This window comes from Ipomoea nil, unplaced genomic scaffold (genome assembly GCF_001879475.1).
Source record: "Ipomoea nil cultivar Tokyo-kokei standard unplaced genomic scaffold, Asagao_1.1 scaffold1317, whole genome shotgun sequence".
In the NCBI taxonomy this organism is placed as follows: domain Eukaryota; kingdom Viridiplantae; phylum Streptophyta; class Magnoliopsida; order Solanales; family Convolvulaceae; genus Ipomoea; species Ipomoea nil.
This window is the reverse complement of record NW_017617745.1, coordinates 1,244,311-1,265,276: the sequence shown is the minus strand read 5'-3', so window position 1 is coordinate 1,265,276 and position 20,966 is coordinate 1,244,311. Positions and strand designations below refer to the sequence as shown.

The 20,966-nt window shown below is 36.4% G+C and overlaps 3 protein-coding genes across 3 annotated transcripts; 1 reads left to right on the top strand and 2 right to left on the bottom strand.

Moving 5' to 3' along the window:
* Positions 1 to 486: 486 nt before the first annotated feature.
* LOC109185224 lies at positions 487 to 1,536 on the bottom strand. The gene has a single exon (XM_019335206.1). The coding sequence runs from the start codon at positions 1,534 to 1,536 to the stop codon at positions 487 to 489; it is 1,050 nt and encodes a 349-aa protein (XP_019190751.1).
* A 3,591-nt stretch (positions 1,537 to 5,127) lies between these two features.
* Positions 5,128 to 7,233, bottom strand: LOC109185159 (taxadien-5-alpha-ol O-acetyltransferase). The gene is made up of 2 exons (XM_019335136.1): positions 6,679 to 7,233; positions 5,128 to 5,874 (listed from the first exon to the last, which is right to left on the bottom strand). Exons 1-2 carry the CDS (start codon positions 7,150 to 7,152, stop codon positions 5,215 to 5,217), a joined length of 1,134 nt encoding a protein of 377 aa, XP_019190681.1. The 5' UTR covers positions 7,153 to 7,233; the 3' UTR covers positions 5,128 to 5,214.
* A 3,482-nt stretch (positions 7,234 to 10,715) lies between these two features.
* LOC109185223 (uncharacterized mitochondrial protein AtMg00810-like) lies at positions 10,716 to 19,480 on the top strand. Its single transcript, XM_019335205.1, has 6 exons — positions 10,716 to 10,766; positions 11,240 to 11,680; positions 11,788 to 11,881; positions 18,474 to 18,572; positions 18,710 to 18,886; positions 19,419 to 19,480. Exons 1-6 carry the CDS (start codon positions 10,716 to 10,718, stop codon positions 19,478 to 19,480), a joined length of 924 nt encoding a protein of 307 aa, XP_019190750.1.
* Positions 19,481 to 20,966: the final 1,486 nt, after the last annotated feature.

Below are 20,966 nucleotides of genomic sequence, written 5' to 3'. Positions count from 1 at the left end.
ATCCCCAAAACCGCGAAGGAGACTATTTGGATGCGGATTACCCCCTCTTTTTTCATGCCGGAAAAAGGAGATCATTAAAATCCCCAATCATAACCCATGGCAAATCAGATTTTGATGCTAGCAACTTAATCAATTCCCACGACTCATTATGTCTATTACGCTCCGGGAAACCATAATAACAAGTCATCCGCCATCCTGGGAAGCCATCCATATTAACCAGAATATCAATGTGGTTCCTCGAGTAACTCAAGAGACTCGCAGTATTATTCTTCTTCCACAGCAAGGCCAGTCCACCACTCAAACCAACACGATCAACATAAAAAAAGACCATCGAAACCAAGCTTGAGACGAATACGTTCAGCATGTTCTCGTCCCACCTTGGTTTCCATAAGAAAAATAAAGTCGGGTTTCTTACGGGACGTAGGTCCATAATCTCGCGAACTGTCTGTGGATTATCCAAGCCACGATAGTTCCAACTTAGAGTACTCATTGGGTTGGGCGGGTCTGGGAACCAAAGCCCGCCATATGCAAGCTTTTTGAACCACCCTCAGACATCAAGACATCCTCATCACCACCAACCAGCCCCCTTTCGCTGCCACCCTCCCCTTCTCTCCGCCTTTTAGCGACCGCCACCACTGCCATGTCAGTATCGCGACGAGCAGCCGAGGCGGTTCCCACAACATCCACGTTCGGAAACAAAGCGGTACTGTCCTCTACCCCTCCTGCCCCTTCCGTTGGCAACAACCAACTTTCTCCTACTGCCCGAGGACCTCGCCGGTCGTCGGCACGCAACTTATTCGAGAAAGGGTAATTCTCGACTGGAATGGTTGCATCTCTAGCATGGGCACATAATTTATAAACATGGCCAATCATTCCGCAGTAGAAACAAAAATTATGCAGGCGTTTGTATTTAAACGTGACCCAACACGTAGACTTGTCACGCTTAACAAATTTCATCCGCCGTCTTATCGGTTTATCAACTGACAAAGAAACACGAATCCGGTGAAACGTTTTCCACAGGGCTCCAGCAAACCTATTATCTCCCTTAATAAAGATACTCAGAAAATTCCCAATCTGCTCTAGGATCTTATCCGACGTGTAACCCAATGGCAGATCATACACTTGAATCCACATGTCTACAGAGTCAAGAGCCACATTCGTTGGTAACGCACCATCCACCACCTCCCGACAAACTAGGGTTGCATTCTCAAACGCCCAGGGACCCTCTTCTAGCACCCGTACCATATCCGCTCTATGATAGAACACAAACAAGAATAATCGAGGCTGGATTTTGGACACACGCATCCCCCTCACCGGTTTCCAGACCGATGCTAGGGCTTGCCTCATATACTCTATCTTGATGAGTGTCTTGGTCAGGAAGCGACCAACAACTCGCCATGTCATCTTAGCACCACCCCCCTCCTCGCCAACATCATCAGCAACCGGCTGGAACGCCGTTTCTTCATCTTCAAGCACCATGTCCGCCCATCGCCGTGTAAGCGCAGGCATAGCATCAGGCGTTGTTGATTCAGCCATCTACTTTTCGGAGGAAACGAACACAGAACACGCACATCAACGTACGAGATAGCTGGTGTCGACCGGAGAGAAGTCATGAAAAACCGAAGAGAAAACCTTGGAGAAACCCTAGGAGAGAGATTATTTTTGTTATTCATTACTAGTACATATCCGATTGTTTACTTTGCTTTTAAATTAGTTTTACAATTAATCAACCACTCTCTTCGTTAGGATTAGCTTATCATGAATAGATTAGTAGCTAGTGTTTGATACGTCCACTTCCGTGTGGATCGATAACCCGTTACTCAGAGTAATTATTTGTTTGAGAATTATACTGCATTCATGATGCTATTAAGAACTCCCAAACTTGGATGGTGATACTTATTTCAAGGCTTCTGGAATGGTTGATCATGACAAAAATGATATGTTTTTTAAATATGTCACCACAAGATCACTGTAATTGGTTAATGTTCAACTTTTCCAAATGTTTGTTTAATGTGAGCATGCAAATGAATGGAGGGCTAAAATAGCTTTGGATACGTGGAGAGACACCCAACAAGGTAGGTGAAATTAATTTTGATAATTATATTACTCAACATTAGTTGTTTCATTAGTTCAAGAAACATTTTTATTGACTATATCATTTAATAAACTTGATTGATATTGTCTTTATGTGTAAAACACTCTTTTTTTTGTGACAATCAGTTTTTATTTTTATTTCTTTGCCGTGCATTATTTTATTTATGGTTTATAAAAATATTACACACACACACACACACACACACACACACACACACACACACACACACACACACACACACACACACACACACACACACACATATATATATATATATATATATATATATATATATATATATATATATATATATATATATATATATATTTATTATGGAGTATAAAAGTTTTTGCAAAAAAATATAAATAATATATTAATAGAAGTTAGAGAAAATTTCAATTTTGGTCATATGGCTATAGGGGCTTTGTTAATTTCAGCACCTGACTTTCAAAAGTGTCAATTTAGTACCTTAACTATGTAATTTTTATCAATTTTGGTCACTCCGGTCAAATTACTGGTTAAATTTCGTCGAAAAATTTTAACAGTTAAAATAATGAGGGTATTTTAGTAATTTCACATCTCTTCAATCATTTTCCCCGACTAAGCTTCTCCCGAGCGACAACCACTCCACCGCCGCCGCCCAAAATTCCATCTTTGAGCGCAGTTTCCAGATCCAAAACCTGCGCCACACCTTCCCTGATTCATACGCATTTTTTGCCCAAAACTCAGCCCCCAACAACCTTAAATACAGAAAAAAAAAAAAAAACAATCTTGCTCAAAACACAGTACATGAAGCATGTGGATAAAGAAGAGAGCTTACACTCTCTTTCGTTCATTGTTTTTGCTTTCTCGCCCATTGACAAATGCTAGTACCACAATCAAGATTCGACGTCAAGGGGACATATTTTTCTCCTTTATCGAGCTTTATCGGAACTCTTTTTCTCTTGTCAAAAGCGCAACAGTGTTCATTTTCGCCATCATTATCATGATAATAAAAAGGAAGGGGCCAAAGATGACACGGATTGCCAATAAAAAAGATGCATGAGTCAAACCGGAAGGTGTGCTGCTGCGATGGATTCGCCGAAAAAGATGAATTCGCCGGAGAAGAAGGAATAAATGTGAAATGACTAAAATACCCTCATTATTTTAATTCTTCAAATTTTTCGACGAAATTTGGCCTGCAATTTGACCGGAGTGACCAAAATTGATACAAATTGCATAGTCAAGGTACTAAATTGACACTTTTGAAAGTCAGGTGCTGAAATTAACCAAGCTCTTATAGTTATATCACCAAAATTTAAATTTTCTCTAAAAGTTATTAAATGTTTGTAAGTGTGTATTTAATTTAGAGTTTAATAATAACTTTTGTATATTTTTAATATAATTTCTTAAAAAGAATACAAATGTTTGTCTTTTATAGATTTGTATAGTACAAATAAGTTTATGGAAATGTAAAAGAATGTATGAAAGTCTACAAATTATATGAATTTCACCTAAAATTTAAGACTTTACTCTTAAATGAATATAGAAGCTTCAATTTCGTTTCATCACAATCCTTGTTTCTTCGCAATCCCTTACAACGAACAACAACCAACAACCAACCACCACCAACAATGATAATAATCGTACAAAAGCAACTTGCTTAAAATAATTTCATTAATCATTAATTATATATAACTAGTATTTTCACCCATGCGATGCACGGAATGGAATTATTGTGTAATATATTAAGAATATTTAAATCAATAAAGACCAAGACTATATGGTCTAATGATACCCGGGTTGGATTTCCATTTGGAAGGTTACGAGTTCGAGTCTCAGTAGAGGCGTTATTGGTTCTTTGTGTTTCAGTAGGTTGAGAAAGTATATGAACAGATACTACAATGTAATAGGGCCCAGTAACATTCAAAAAAAAAAAAATCGCGGAGGTCGTTTATCTTTCCTGACAATTCAAAATTTAATCCTAGATTATAGTTATTAATTATTACGATTTATTCTATGTTATAATTCTTACGTTAATATTCTTACTATTATTATTAACACTTAATTACTTTTAAATATTATTTTTACTACTTATTATTATTATTATTATTATTATTATTATTATTATTATTATTATTATTATTATTATTATGCCCTGCCGAACTTTTGACACATCAGAACTTTAACCCAGAATTATGGTACGAATGGGAAAGTAGAAATCAATATATTTGATTGGGAAGAGAGATTTTTTAGGAATTGGGCGGGAAGTTGAATTAAAATTCCAGGATTTTGTTATTATATATAGTATAGATATAGATGTACAAAGGGAATTGTATTACACTATTTTAAAATTTTAGAATAGAATTTTTACCCAGAATTATTGTACGAATGGGAAAGTAGAAATCAATATATTTAATTGGGAAGAGAGATTTTTTAGGAATTGGGCGGGAAGTTAAAATTCCAGGATTTTGTTATTATATATAGTATAGAAGTATAGATTCTACTCTTTCAACACTATCACCTATTGTAGTTTGAATAGAATTTGACCACCTTAGCTAAGTTTCTTGCACACTTAGATTGATAACCACGAGGTTTCAAGTTCGACTTTTGGTAAGAAGTGTTTATTGGTGCTATAAGACCGGCTTCAATTGCTTACATTTGAATAGTAGTTGCAAGATTTTTCATAAATAAAAGTATTACCATTTTGATATTGAATAAATCAAAATTTAATGTTGTCATTGGGTAAAGAAGTTCACACTTCATACTATATTAAAGAACTTGATAAACTAATTGAAGTTCAGTATAACTGTTTGATAAAGAAGTTTATGATATTTATTTTTGAATAAAAGAAGTTTATGATATTAAACACGCTAAATTGGTCGAATATTATACGGAATATTGTATAATGTACATTCAGTACACAAATAGTGTACATTTAGTATATTATAAATGTACATTTTGTTATGGTCCACGTAGCGTTGTGTGAACCATAATTTGCCCTCAACCAATAATCAAGTAGAATCTTATCAAGGCCAAGATAAATTCAAATGAGCACACGAAAACCTCTATTTTATTAGAGGGGCCTAACTTTAAGCCAATATAAATGTTTTGAAGTGATAAAAATGAAAAGTTGTCCTCTAATCAGAAATTGTGACAATAATATTGTGTCCACCAGACCTTCCCTCATCATCATCAGTAGATGGAACAATCATCACAAAGTCTTCACCAAATATTGAGCTAATCCAACATGAGAAATAGACAGCCTTGTTATCCTCTTTGAAGCAAATTTTGTCAATCCCTAAATCTTCCCAGCTCAGAGAATCAACTCCGCTGATTAAACCAGAAAATGACTTCTGAAAAACATCCTCTGTTAACCAACTCTCTACCTTTACATCTTCCGAGGAATCTTTCAAGAACATAGTGAACCTCGAAGACAACCTCTTGGAAGTCTTGTTTTCGGCCTCTTCTATGCATTTGGCAGCAAGGGTCTTGTGGATCTCTTTGTCGGAATTCGAGATCTTTGTGGGGAGTCTGAAGATTACAGTTTTGGTAGTAGCTGCAGGGTGATTATCATTAGTTGATGAGGAGTCCAGGGGAACATGAGTGGGTAAAGTACCAGGTTTTCTGAGGTTTGGGAAGTAAAACGTAGGGATTTTGTTGGGTTTATCAACTTGTGAGAGCATGGTGCAGTGAATTTTTGACCATTTATTGAGGAAACTTGTCATGCTAAATGGATCTGCCAGAAATAGGCTGCAACTTATCCCTATTGAGTATCCACCACAGTTGAAATTTGTCACCTGCAAAAGTTGTACAAACCCGGCCGGCTTGTCAAACATTTTACCTACCTATCAATTTTAACTATAAAATATAATTCTTATCTACTTTTAGTCTTAACATTAAATGATCATCATCCAATATGAGGGCATAAAAGTTATTTTCATTTTGATTCTGTTACAATGTAGTATCTGTTCATACATACTTTTTCAATCTATTGAAGCACAAAGATTCAAAGCCCCACACTAGGGTTCGAACCTGAGATCCCTCATTTTCATTTTTTCTTCCTCCCCTCCCCCCCCCCCCCCCCCCAAAGACCCCTATATCCCGGCTTGACAAAGCTTTTGGAGGATATAAATCAGGGCAACTCAATGGCCCGACAGAGAATTTCGAAGGATTGGCTCAGCAGACTTGACTAAATGCGAGTGTGCACAAGGAATCTGCCTACTTTGGGCATAATTTTCACAGTGTGGCTGCCAAGTTTCCAATATTGGTGTCTTCTCCCAAACATTACCTACCGAACTAGTGAATTAAGCCCGTGCTAGCTATTTTCATTTTACTAATTTACCAAATTTGAAGAAATGGAGAAAAACACATATAAACACTAGATCTACACTTCAATCCCTTATAACAACACTTCATTCTAACTCCTTTTCCGGCAGAGAAATATAAAATTAGAAAAATAACACACACACACACACACACACACACACACACACACACATATATATATATATATATATATATATATATATATATATATATATATATTAGTAAACGAATTAATTTTAATGAGATAAATGATAGGTGAGAGACTAATAATTAACCTGAATGTAAAACAATGGACAGTACTGAGGGGTTGATTCTTGAACATCCTCCCAAAACACAAGCTCAGATTCTGCAACTCTCTTGTGTTTGAGGCCAAGAAACTGAGCCAAGGAGATATTGATCTGAGCCTCCAACATTCTAACCCCACAATCATTTGAAACAATCTCCATATCCCCAGAACCACCATTATCTTCCCCTTTTCTCAGTCTGCCAGCAAGCACTGGGTTCTCAATAAGTGCCCTTCCAAGTGATTCCTTGATCCAACCTGCTACTATCCACCCTGAGTCATCGTCGGAGGCCTTGTTGTAGCACAGTATCATGTGGAACCGCCGCCGGAAGCTGCCGCCGGGGCCGTGGTTTTCTGGGACCGAAACACGGTGGGAGTGCCGAGGATCAGTTGGCTTCAGAGGCATTACTGTCTGCATTGCCTCAATCTGCAGTTTTGTTGCCCCATTTGCAATGCACTCACTCATCTTTCAAGACCAAAAGATTCAATTCAACCTGCAGGTTTAGTAGTTCTATGAGCAGGCTATTTATAGAGCGGAGGAAGTAAGTTAAAGCTCATTAATATTTTCATGAGCGGCATTAAAATGAAAAATTAATAATAATAAATCAAGTGGTTAGAGCATCGCCATTGATTTAAAAAATGATGGGTTCTTTTTTTTTTTTTTTTTTTTTTAGGCAAAGAAAAAATAATAAAGGAGAGAGGATTGAGTGGTTGTACAATATTTATTTATTTATTTATTTATTCTTGCTGGTGTGCGCACCATTGCCCAGCAGGCATGTGTCCGGATGGAGTGGTTATTGTTAAAAAAAAAAACAAAATTTATTTTCATCTCTCTTTCAAAAAAGCTACAAAAAATCCTCACTAGTATAAAAAAAGGACATAGGAGATTAATTTTCGCTACTGTTCTTAAAACAAGGTAGTGTATTCTTAAAAACAAAAAAATTACGGTGACAATTTCATAAATAATTGATCAAGAATTTATGTCTATTGTTAATTAAAACGTATCACGGTGATAATTCTGTAAATAATTGATCAAGAAAAATTCATGTCCGTTGTTATTTGAACGGACGCGGTTTGAAAAATAAATGCTTTTACTTTCCATGGCCATTCATTGTAAACGGTTGCAAAAAGTCCGTATTAAAATAATTTTGAAAAGGGAAAACTTTCCACGATTGTTTCGACTTGAAACAATCGGAGATATTTTTGATTTTTTAAAACAAAAAATTCGCTTGACTTTCCGCTACCGTTTCTCTTAGAAATAGTTGTGGAAAGTTGGACCATATCAGATCTGTCTCCTCTCTGGCCCACTTCGATCAGATCTGTAACTTTCTTCTCCAACACCGCGACGCTGACGCAACCATCGCCTCCACCGCAACGCCGACACAGCCGCTGACTCTACCACCGCCACATCCGATGAATCCGCCCCAACTTTAGCCATCCGATGCCTCAGATTCAGCCACCACCAGGCGCTGATTACGCTGCCTCCGTCGTTTTGTGCCGAGGTAGGTATTTTTTTTTATTTTTTTTATTTTATGGTTTGTAATACATGCGTGTTTTATTATTATTTTGATAAATGTGATATTTTATGATTTTTAGAAATTTTATTTCAAATTTATATTAATTTGTGAGTAGTTTTTATTTATATATATTGTTATGTTAAAGAATATCAATTTTGGTAAATATATGTATGAATTTATATGATTGTTTTTTGTGTTTATTAGGACCATCCCAGTCTCACTGAGACTCTCTTTTTTATATATACCTGTAATCTGTACATTTGTAATTAGATTCCTGAATACAATTCTATCAGTTCTCATCTGGTATCAGTTAAAGCTAGGGTTTCTTTCCAATGGCCGACGGATCTGTTGAATCTTCGGAACGGACCGTTTCCAATATTGGTATATCTTCAGTCACATCGACCGTGAATTCTTTGTCCACTACTTACCACTTTATCAGTATCAAATTGACCTACAAGAGCTTCCTGTTTTGGAGAGCTCATGTTGTTCTTTTTCTTGATGGTCATGATTTAATGGGGTTCATTATTGGTACAAAATCATGTCCGCCGGATTTGCTTTCCGTGGTGAAGATGGCACGCCGGCGTAACCTAATCCCGCGCATCGAGCTTGGGTTCGACAAGATCAGGCCCTCTTGTCTATGGTTATGTTATCATTATCCGATGAAGTGATGCCGTTGGCCATCAGTCATCACACTAGCCGGGCAGTTTGGATTGCCGTCGTCGGCTCGCTCTCGCAGCTTGAACCTACTCGGCCAGCTGTAGTCGTTGCACTAGGGAAATGTGTCCATTATTGATTACATCAGAAAAGCAAGGGTTTTGGTTGAAGAACTTACCCTTGTCGGCCGACCATTGTCTATCGAGGAACAGAACCTTTACGTCTTCCAAGGGTTACGGCCTGAGTTCCGGGGGCTCACATCCTCCCTCAATGTTCGCAGCCAGCCCGTCATGTTCCAGGACCTCCTTCAGATTCTCAAGGGTCTCATACTTGGTTTCCAGACACAGGTGCAATCAATCATGCTACCTAAGATGTAGCTGTTCTTTCGATCTTAGAAGAGTACAATGGTAATGAGACATTATGTATCGGTGATGGTATGGGCTTATCTGTTAGTCGTGCTAGTCATGCTACTTTTAATACCCCTTCTAGGTGTTTTCAATTGTCTAATATTCTTCATGTTCCTCGTTTGTCTACATCTTTATTATCAGTCCAAAAATTTGCGACAGATAATAAAGTGTTTTTTTTAGTTTCACCCATCTTTTTTTTTTTTGTTGTTGTTGTTGTTGTGAAGGATATCAACACCAAGGAAACTCTTCTACGGGGCAATAGCTTTGGGGGGCTTTACAAGCTTCCCATTCCAAATTCATCTCCTACTGCGTTTCTTTCAGCTCGAGCTTCCCCGTCAGTCTGGCATGATCATTTGGGTAATCCGCACCATCGTGTTCTTAGTCAGATTCTTTTGTCTTGTTCGGTTAGTGGGTCTAGAAATATTATTTGTTGTACTTTTGGTCTATGTAATGCATGTCAACTAGGGAAATCTGCACGTTTTTCCTTACCGCGCGTTGAGTCTTCTAGTTCATGTATTCTTGATTTAGTTTATATAGACATTTGGGGACCAGCTCCCATGCTCTCAAATATTGGGTATCGTTACTTCGTTATTTTCGTTGATGACTGCTCTCGTTACACTTGGTATTTCCTTATGACATGAAAATCTGATCTGTATGCAATTTTTGATATGTTTCGTGCTATGGTTGAGCGATCATTCAATCGTAAAATTAAATCCATTCAGTCTGATCTAGGATCTGAATATAAAAAGTTACATTCCACCTTAGCTCAACTAGGCATTATTCATAGACAATCTTGCGCATACACTCATGAATAAAATGGTCGTGTTGAAAGAAAGCATAGACACATTGTTGAAACAGGTTTAGCTCTCTTAAGTCGTGCTTCTGTTCCTCCTAAATTCTGGGATTATGCATTTGAGATTGCGGTTTATTTAATTAACAGGATGTCATCTACTGTGTTAAATAAATCAAGTCCCCATCTCTTGTTGCATAAATTTCCTCTGTCATACTCTTTTCTTCGTGTCTTTGGGTGTCTATGCTATCCTTATCTCCGCACCTACAATCGTCACAAAATGTCTTACAGATCTTCTCCTTGTGCTTTCCTAGGCTATCCTGAGTCCTTTAGGGGGTATATGTGCATAGACTTACAAACTAACAAAATATATGTATGCAGACATGTTCGGCTTGATGAAGTAGTTTTTCCTTTCAGTGCTAAGAATGTTGTGCAAGCACCTCTGGTTCAGACAAATCAATCATGGGCAGAATCTGTGCTTGTTCTAGTCCCGCCCATTACTATAGTTCAGCTGACACTACACAAACCGGCCCTGACTCACGCTGACCAGCCAAAACTAGCCTAGACCGAGCACGCTGAACTCACTAAAGCAGCGGCTGTCACTTGACCCCGAGGTCGGCCTAGGGGGCGGTCTACGAAGTCCACGGTCCAGTCGCACACCATGGCTACTCGGAGCCGTTCTCAAGCTTTTCTTTTGGCTCTCTCTAATCAGGTTTGTCCTACTAAACCCACTTGTTATACACAGGTAGTAAAACACAATGAATGGCGCAAGGCAATGGATGAAGAGTTTAGTGCACTTCTTCAGAATGATACTTGGTGTCTTGTTTAATCATAGATAGATATGAATGTTATTGGGTGCAAATGAGTTTTTTGCACAAAAAAAGGAAAGCTGATGGATCAATTAAATGGCACAAAGCAAGGTTAGTAGCCAAAGGATGTAATCAAGTACCTGGACATGATTTTTTTGACACATTCTGCCCAGTGCTCAAACCCACAACTGTCAGGTTACTTCTATCTTTAGCTATATCCTCCGGTTGGGTTGTTATGCTGCTTGATGTGCACAATGGCTTTTTGAATGGGAAATTATCTGGAACTGTTTATATGAAGCAGCCACCTGGGTATATTGATAAACAGTTTCCCAATCATGTTTTTCTGTTGAAACGTCCTCTATATGGATTAAAATAGGCTCCTAGAGCTTGGTTTAATCGCTTGCATGCGTTTATGATGTTAGTAGGGTTTAAAGTCTCGAAAATAGATGTATCTTTTTTTCACTACTTGCAAGATTCGACTTTCATTTATGTTCTAGTATATGTTGATGATATCCTTGTAATGGGTAGTGATCAAAATCTTGTTAGTACACTACTAGCAAAATTATCAACTGAATTCAAGATTAAGGAACTTGGTGAACCTGGTTTCTTTCTTGGGATTGAAACTGTTAAGTGTGGTGATGGAATTTTGCTTTCTCAACAAAGATACATGACAGATATTTTAAAACGTGCTGGCATGACAGATTGTAAATCATTAGCTACTTCTATATCTGTTTCAAAACCCACTATCTTTGATGCAGATCTATATGATGATGCTACACAGTATAGGAGCTTGGCTGGAGCCTTACAATACCTTACGGTTACACATCCAGATCTGCCTTTGCGGTCAATCAACTCTGTCAACATATGCATGCTCCTACGATCTCTCACTGGGAGCAATTGAAATGTGTACTGAGGTATGTCAAGGGAACTATTACTTATGGTCTGCGGATAAGAAAGTCAGTGTCTAGAGAGTTGCATGCCTTTTCTGATTCTGATTGGGCTGGTTATCCTGAGGATCGTAAGTCAACTAGTGGTTATTGTGATACCTCAAAAATCCAACCCTTAAATAGAATTAATTATAAAATTAATTCTAAGCCTTCTCATGAATTTCCCTTCTAATTCTTCAATTAAAAGTCGAAGGACCTAGATTGACCAATTCCTTGGTCAATTGGTTGAGTCAACAAAAAGGACTTTGAGCTTTATAAGTTGTACATGGCCTTTTTGTCTTCCTAGCCTTTAGTAAAGGCATGCTTGCCTTTTCACACTTGCTTGACATTCAAGCCTTTCCCTAGCAAGATCACATTTCATTTGGCAAGACACTCTAAACTCTCCACCCTCTCACTAGAATAGTAGTTTTCTTCCCAAGCCAAGAAAAACCCACCTTCTTCCTTGCAAAAGATCTCTCCAAGATTTCACCTTTCCACTACTAAGGCACTAGGAAGGGTAAGATCTTAGCTTGGTTGGTGTTTTTGAGTAGTTTTGCATAATCTTTATCTAAGAGTGGTTCTTCTTTGTGTGGTTTTGGTTTTTGTTGAGAAGATTTGGGTGAAGAGGAACCTCAAGAAGGAGTCTAGGAGTTTAATGAAGAGATTTGTGGTCTACAAAGGTAACCCATGCTTTACAAAACCTATTTTACACTTATTATGATGATTTCTTGACATTATATGATTTGTTCTTGATGTTGTGAGTGATTTGATGCATAATCTTGTGTTTATGCATGTTAGAGCTTGTATCTAGGGTTCTTAAATGCTATCTTTTTGAGCTATTCACGTGTTCAAGTCATTTCCTTGTTGAATGTGAGGTTTTGGGTGTTTTGGACTTGAACTTGGCATTGTTGATGTTTTTCCCCGAAGGGAAATCTTTGTTGCTCCAGTGGAGGCAACGGGCAGAACATAGGGTAGAGCCCCTACCGCTGTTCCACCCGCTGTAATGGTGGGCTATGCCGGCGGGCAAAGCCACGGGTGGAGGCCTACCCGTGGTTCCACCCGCTGGAACAGACGAGTAGGAGGTGGCGGGTGGTTGTCCACCTGTCGTTCCACCCACTGGTACGTTGTGCTTTGGCCTCCGTTTTTTGGATTGTTGAACACTTGTGTGTCTCCTTTGATGTTTCGTATGTCTAGAATGGTGTCCTAAGTATCTGTAATAGGATTATAAGTCTTGAATCGTGTTTATGGTCCAACCTTGTGATTCGTTGGATTTATGTGAAGTCGTTGAAGTTTGGTTGAACCGTTATGTTTCTCATTTTGATGTACATGCTAGTCCTAATGTTATTGATGCTAGTATGTGTTGTTCGTTTGTTCTTGATGAGGATTGGAAACTTGTGTTGCCAATCATGGTAGTCTTTGGATTAAAGTCTATCGTTGATGTATCGTTGTTTGATGGTCTATTAATGCCTTTCATTGAAATCTATCGATTGTATTCCTTGATGTAATTGTGTACATGTGATGTATCCGTTTATTGATACTTGATTGGGCTATTGATGAGCCTCAATCCTCGGTGATGAGTATCTATGTATTGTTATATGATTGGTGGGCAATAAATGAAAGGAGATAGACTATCACGTGATTAGTACTATTCTATATGACTATTGACACTACGAGTGTCCTGTTTGGCGATTAAAGCTGGCGGATGCAGGCGAGGGGCGGATCGCTCCAGATGAATAAGGTTGGACTCGGTGTACAGGGTGACACTAGGAGGTAAAGATTGGAACTGTAATAAGGTTGGCCTGGAGAGAATGGTTGGAACAGGGCATAAGGTTGAAACTTGGTACTCATCTTTGAATGTGATTCTTGTTTCTCATGGTTCATGAGAAGTGACTTATGCTTGTCTTTTGATTGATTATCGTTTGAATTATCATGTTGTTGAACATGTTGTCTTTATCGTTCATGTTGATGATTGAGTAATCTATTGAGATTGGTCTTTGATTGTGAGTGACTCGTTGTTGAGTCTTATGTTGTTCCTTCTTCATTTTTAAAGAATTATATACTGTATTCCACTGTCTCAAATGCTTTTCCATATATCTATATATTATGATATTTAACGTGTATTGGTGGGTTACCAGCATTATTCGCTGACGGGTGCTATCTCTTATGTTTTACAGGTTTTGAGTAGATCTCGAAGAGTGCGCTAGTGGACGAGTTAGATAACGTAGCTTCCTTCTGTAGTTTTAGATTGCGGCCTGTGTGCCTTGGATATTGTGACTCTGTTTATGGATAGATTATTTAGACTTAGCCTGTGTACCTATAGTTGTATAGGTGTGGCATAACATCTCCCGTTTTGCATGTGACTAGCTTCCGCGTTGTTTATGATTGCTGCTTAGATATTATCTTTTACTTAAGTTTAAATGACTTTAAAATATGCTTAATTTCGGGGGTGTTACAGTTATGTTGTTTTTCTTGGATCCAATCTTATATCATGGGTATGTAAGAAATAAAGAACTGTTGCTAGATCTTCTACTAAGGTTGAATATAAAGCTCTAGCAGATGTCTGTGCTGAGGTAATTTGGATTCTCTCTTTGCTGCGTGAAATTGGCGTGATTGGTGTGTCTATTCCCAAGTTGTGGTGTGATAATATTGGTGCTACATACATGTGTGCAAATCCCATTTTTTATGCTCGCACTAAACATGTGAAAATTGATTATCACTTTGTTAGAGATAGAGTTGCAAATAGAGATATACATGTTAACTTTATTTCAACAAAATATCAACTAGCAGATATCTTTACTAAAGCTTTACCTAGTCCTAGATTTTCTTTTCTTAGAGACAAGCTACTTGTGAAAACTCAAAAATATTTTCATAAAAATATTTCCAATTTTCAAAAATACCAAATAAGACCTTGATTTTAAAATTCTATTCACACGAGTGAAATTAAATATCCTATTTTATTCCAAAATGTTTTATTAAAAATGAGACCTATATTTATTTATGATTTTTAAATCCTAAGTAAAAGGTATATTTATGTACCTTGTTTTGACCCAAAATGTCTATCTTAGAGGAACCTGTGAAACTGATAGAAGTTTTTCTAACCAAAACTGATTTTTAAAGTGAACATATCCTAACTTTAAAAATTTACATCGTATTTATATCCAAACTTGACCCAATTTTTGACTCAAAATTATGACCCGAGATTTTTAATCGCAAAAGGACCAAAATGTCCTCACTTAGCCGTTCTTTCCCACTCATTCCTACCTAGGGTTTTGTGCACCTATATAATCTTACTATTCCATTGCCTGAAGACTTAATCCCTCCCATTTGTTTCCTCCACTCCAAGTCTCAGGGAGAGACACCACCAAGAAGGAGAGATCACAGTGACCCATTCCATCTTCTTCCATCTTTCTCCATTTTCCTCCATTCATTTCATCTTTCACCTTATTTTACCTCATCTCTTTCTATATATGATGAATGTGTATGCTTGTGTATGATGTTTGCCTTGTATGTTCTTGAATTGAAGAAGGAGGAGGGGTTCATACTAAGGGCTAGCATACTCAAGGTATAATCCGTGGATTCCCAAAACTTAGTAATTTTGTTTAATGTGCTGTGAATGATATTATATGATGTATATGGCGTAGTAATGTTTAGAGATAGGGATTTATGTGTTGTTTTGTGCTTATAATGTGTGGTGTTGTTGCCTTGATGTTATACATGTTGATTGGGTGAATTTTGGAGAAGTGTTGTGGTCTGAAAATGAAGTTTTCGCTATGGAAGTATCTCAGAGACGAGCTTTGGAGCTCACTGCCTCGTAAGGAAAATGGCCTAGCGGGACTAAGCCTTTGTGGTAGGTAGTGGCGGGACTCCCCAGACCTGCCACTATGTCCCACAAGGCCAAGGTGCAGGGCCCTTGTGGCTCAGTGTCAAGGCCGATTCAGTCCGTGACTCGTGGGCCCGTGAGGCTCGGGAGCTTAACGAACTTGTTCTCATGAAATGTGCCTATTTTTTATGTGAATAAAATTCATTTTCAACCCAAGCATCAAAAATGATTTACTAAGTGTTATTTGAGTACATTGGCGTTATTAAAGCTTAGTATGTGTTGACCCTAGCATTGAGTCATGAATTGATCATGGATTTGTTTAAGTACTCGACATGTGCTAAATAGTTGCATTAGAAATTAAATTGACATGATTATATGACCATTTGTGCATAAATCATTACACACAATTTCTAATACTCAAACTTATGATTTTTGGGTACTAAGAGCTATATTTATTTATGAGTATAAAAGTCCTATATCATTGCCTTACAACTATTTTAATATATATATATATATATATATATATATATATATATATATATATATATATATATATATATATATATATATATATATATATATATATATATAAACCTATACCTATTTATGCTCTTTTGAAAAGCATGCATGTCAGTATGATTCCCGCCATAGAGAAAGGGAAGCTTTTAAATGCTATATTACTACTATCTTTTTATGTGAGAAAAATGTATATTTTGGAGGCTCCCGTTTGGACTATGTCCTTACGGATGTATGATGAAAAGTTATGATGATGAGAAAGTCCGGTTGAAAAATTCTGGACGAATATGATTGAAGTAGCTTGGTAGAAAAATCCTGGGCTACTAGGATGGATACTACTCGCTAGACTTGAAATCCCAGTAGGAGGTGTGAACACTGAAGGTACGATATCCGATTCCAAAGCAAAGAGAAAAGATATACGAAATTGTGGGCAAGATGAGATTAGGCCGGCCAATATTTGTTGAGCCCGAATAGGTCCGTTCACGAATCGTGAAGTTTCTACCTCTCCACCGAATGATATGATAAGAAAGTTGTGAATGATTTATAAACATGTGATATGATGAGATTGATTGAGGTCCTCCCGTATTAAAGCTATATTTCTATATTTTGAGAGTGAGAGTATCTATATTATTGACATTCACTTATGTTTGAGAAACCTAGTATCCGGATTGCATATACAACTCTTTTGTTACAAGAAAAGTATTGTGACAGTTTTACATCCGCATTACGTACCATGAAAGCATTGACTTATATTACTCTCATCCCTTATTCTCATGATACATATTGTGAATCATTCTAGTTCATCTTCATTGATCATGGGCATCTATGCATATGTGTTGCATCGTGAGTACTCTTTGTATGTTGCAAGCATGGGTATGAATTGTGTTATATATATATATATATATATATATATATATATATATATATATATATATATATATATATATATATATATATTATGTGAGCTATCTAAACTGTATTCTATTGATTGGTTGTACCTCTTTATGATCTTATGTGATATACATGTGACTGTCAAATCATTTTTCAAAATCTATATCTATATTTATGTTGCAAGATTGAGTGGCTTATACTTATCATTATGTGCTATGTTTTCCTTATAACCCTTTTTCAGGTTGTTATAATGTTTGTTGAGAAAGCACTCTATCAAGGATCGATGTAATAGTGTAGCTCTAGATAGACTATCTTGGATGTTAGACTCAGTATTCCCCTTTGTGATTGAGATTGATGTTACTGTTTTGATGTAGCCTTAGAATACCTATATTTTGTTGGTGCGTAGACACCGGGGTTCTTAAATCCCCTTTTGATGTTTGTAGAGCTTATGACTCTAGAATGTTAGTTTTGATGTTTAGCTTGAGCAATTACTCGAGGATGGGTAGTTGTCGCGGTAGCACTCCCATGTGAATGTTTATATGGTTTTACCTATCTTAATTTAGGTGTTTTACCCTTATTTCTACCCTTGAATGAATGTTAGTAACTAGGCTCGAAAGTAAGAAAATTGGGGGTGTTACACTACAAGTCACTTCTTAAAAAAAAAAAAAAAAAAAAAAACACTACAAGTCACTAGTGTACCTTGTGATTGAGGGGGAGTATTAGGACTCTATGTATTTGAATTAGATTATGACTCCCTATCCCGTCTCACTGAGACTCTCTTTTTATATATACCTGTAATCTGTACATTTGTAATTAGATTCCTGAATACAACTCATCGTGTTTATATATTAAAGTGTGTATGTTAATTTTTTTATTTTTTATTTTTTATTTCAAAATTTGATAATTTTTATGGTAAATTATTGTGATTATATTAAATATTAAAGTGTGCATACCTAGACTGCCTCTAACTAGAATTTTGTTTTTAGTTTCTTGACGATGCGAGTTTTGCTAAATTTGATCTAAAAGCTTTATCCTTTATTTAACGTTCACTGTATGGATTAAAACAAGCTCCTAGAGTTTTGTTTAATTGTTTACACACGTTTTTAATATCTGTTGGTTTTCAAGCATAAAAAACAGATGTTTCTCTATTCTATTTCTCTCAAGATTCTGCACTGGTTTATTTGTTGGTGTATGTGGATGATATTCTTGTAATGGGAAGTGATCAGACTCTAGTTGCTCACTTACTCTCAAAATTGTCTGCGACTTTCAAGATATGATCGAGATCTTGGTGAACCAAACTTTTTCCTTGACATTGAAACTGTTAAATGTGATGATGGAGTCCTATTGTCTCAACAGCGTTATATGAATGATATTTTGAAACGTGCTGGAATGAGGGAATGCAAACCTCTCTCTACTCCGGCCTATATCTATTTCAAAAACTGTTCCCTTTAGTGCAGATTTATATGATGATCCTACGCATTACAGGAGCCTGGCTGGAGCACTACAACATCTCACTATTACTCGACCTGATTTGACCTTTGCGGTTATTCAGCTTTGTCAGCACATTAGGAACAACTAAATTGTGTCCTAAGGTATGTTAAGGGAGCAATTGAATTTGGGTTGCATATACGGAAATCAATGTCAAAGGAAATTCATGCTTTCTCTGATTCTGATTGAGCTGGCTGTCTTGAAGATCGTAAGTCCACTAGTGGTTTTGCTGTTTTTCTAGGGACTAATCTTATATCTTGGGTCTATAAGAAGCAAAGAGCTGTTGCTAGGTCTTCAACTAAGGCAAAATACAAAGCCCTAGTAGATGTCTGTGCAGAAGTCTTATGGATTATTTCGTTGCTGCATGAAATAAAGGTGCCAGGTATTTCTATTCCAAAGCTATGGTGTAACAATTAAGGTGTTACCTATATGTGTGCCAATCCAATCTTTCATGCACGCAACAAGCACGTCGAAATTGATTATCACTTTGTGCGAGATAGTGTGGCTTCTGGAGATATTCAAGTCAACTTCATCTCAACCAAAGTCCAACTTGTTGATATTTTTACAAAAGCTCTACCTGGTTCTAGATTTGCTTTCCTTAGAGACAAGTTATAGGTTACAAGTATATCATGTGCTTGAGGGGGAGTATTATGACTCGTATTTGACTCAGTTTATAATTTCTTATCCTAGTCATTTTGTGAGTCTCCCCGGTATATATTCCCATGGTCTGTAGTCTTTGTATTTAACATTCATTCAATACAATTATTACAGTTCTCATCATACCTATCTAAAAAGTTGCAATTGTTCAAATTTAAAATCCTGTTGCAATTGAAATGGTGCCTTGAACTTGATATAAAGACATCCACAATCATTGTTCAGATACAAAAAAATAAAATAAAATTGGTTGTATGCAGGGACGGATCTAGAAATCTTCGTCAATGAGAGTGAAAGATTAAAAACTAATGAGATATTTTGAAAAAAATACTTAGAGGCCGAGTCACAACTATTATTAATTAAGATGAAAAATTAAAATACATCCAAATGAGATAAAAACTATTCAAAACAAAATATGAAATATAATTAATTAGATAAAATAATTTGAGTAGAAAACATATTATAAAAAAACACTCATATAACTATTAATATTAAAAACCAAGAAAAAATGTTACAAATAAAAATTTCACAAAATATGAAATATAACTAATTAGATAAAATAGTTCGAATAGAAAATATATTATAAATCACTAATATCATATCATTATTAATATTAAAAATGAGATTAAAAATACAATATTACAAATAAAAAATTCAACTACAATTGATAATCTCACTATAAATTCATACAGGATTTAAACCATTAACATTTAAAGAAAAACTAAATATCTCACCATCTAAGTTTACTCATTATTTAATTAACTTTATATAAACTTAATATTTATAAGTTAATTATGTATATATAAGTACCTATACATACAAGTGGAGACAAATTTCTTGTAGTAATAGTTGTATCGTCAAGGAAGACGTCTGAAACTACAGCACAAGTGGAGACAAATTTCTTTCTTTCGACACTGCTTGCAGACCTTTAATTATTTGGAAAATAGTTGGTATTTTATTTGTTATCAGTAATATTTTAATTTATTTAATTGTCATTTATATTATATTCATATATTTGGTGTTATAAGATCAGATTTTCAGATTGGTACTAAAACAATTATCACGTACTATATTTATAATATTTGTTCTATATATATGTCTATAAATATAAATTTTAATGTTAATAAACACTAAACTAAATGTACAACATATGTATTCACTTTATAGTAGGTTAATAATATTCTTTCTATATGTTCATAAAAACAAAACTTTTATGCATATAGAGGGCAACTCCAACCAAGTTTCTCAGTTTGTTGACTTGGTAACCACAATGTTATAAGTTTGCAGGTCTGGTAGTGGAGACCGCATGAGATCCTCTTTTGATGCTTTACTGCTTTCAGCAACTCTCAATGGGAGCAGTTTATTGGTCTTCCTAGTTTGGGATGGACCAAGCTGGTTTACCACCTTGTAGTGTTTTACTGACTAAGCCGGGTCACGAGACAAAATTTATTCAATACACGTCTTTAATTGGATACTGCTTGCGGGAATTCCCTAGTGTTTTGCTGACTAGGCGCAAGGTGAATCGTCACTTATGGAAATCAAACCCGAATTATTTTAAAAATTTTCTCACAAAAAAAAAAAAAAAACTCATTTACTACTTGAACTGTTGGAACATTTAATGGGGCATTTATTGAGTTTGTCCTTATTCACTAGTCCCACATTGCTTGGCTATGCCACCTTTTCCCACCTTTTATATACCAAGGCCTTTTAGAAGGTTTGAAGTATTATGGAGAGGAAATAAGGGGAGATCTCGCGCACGCCGCTGCCGCCGCCTCCCGCTCGGCTCGGTTCGGTTCGTCGCAGTGTGG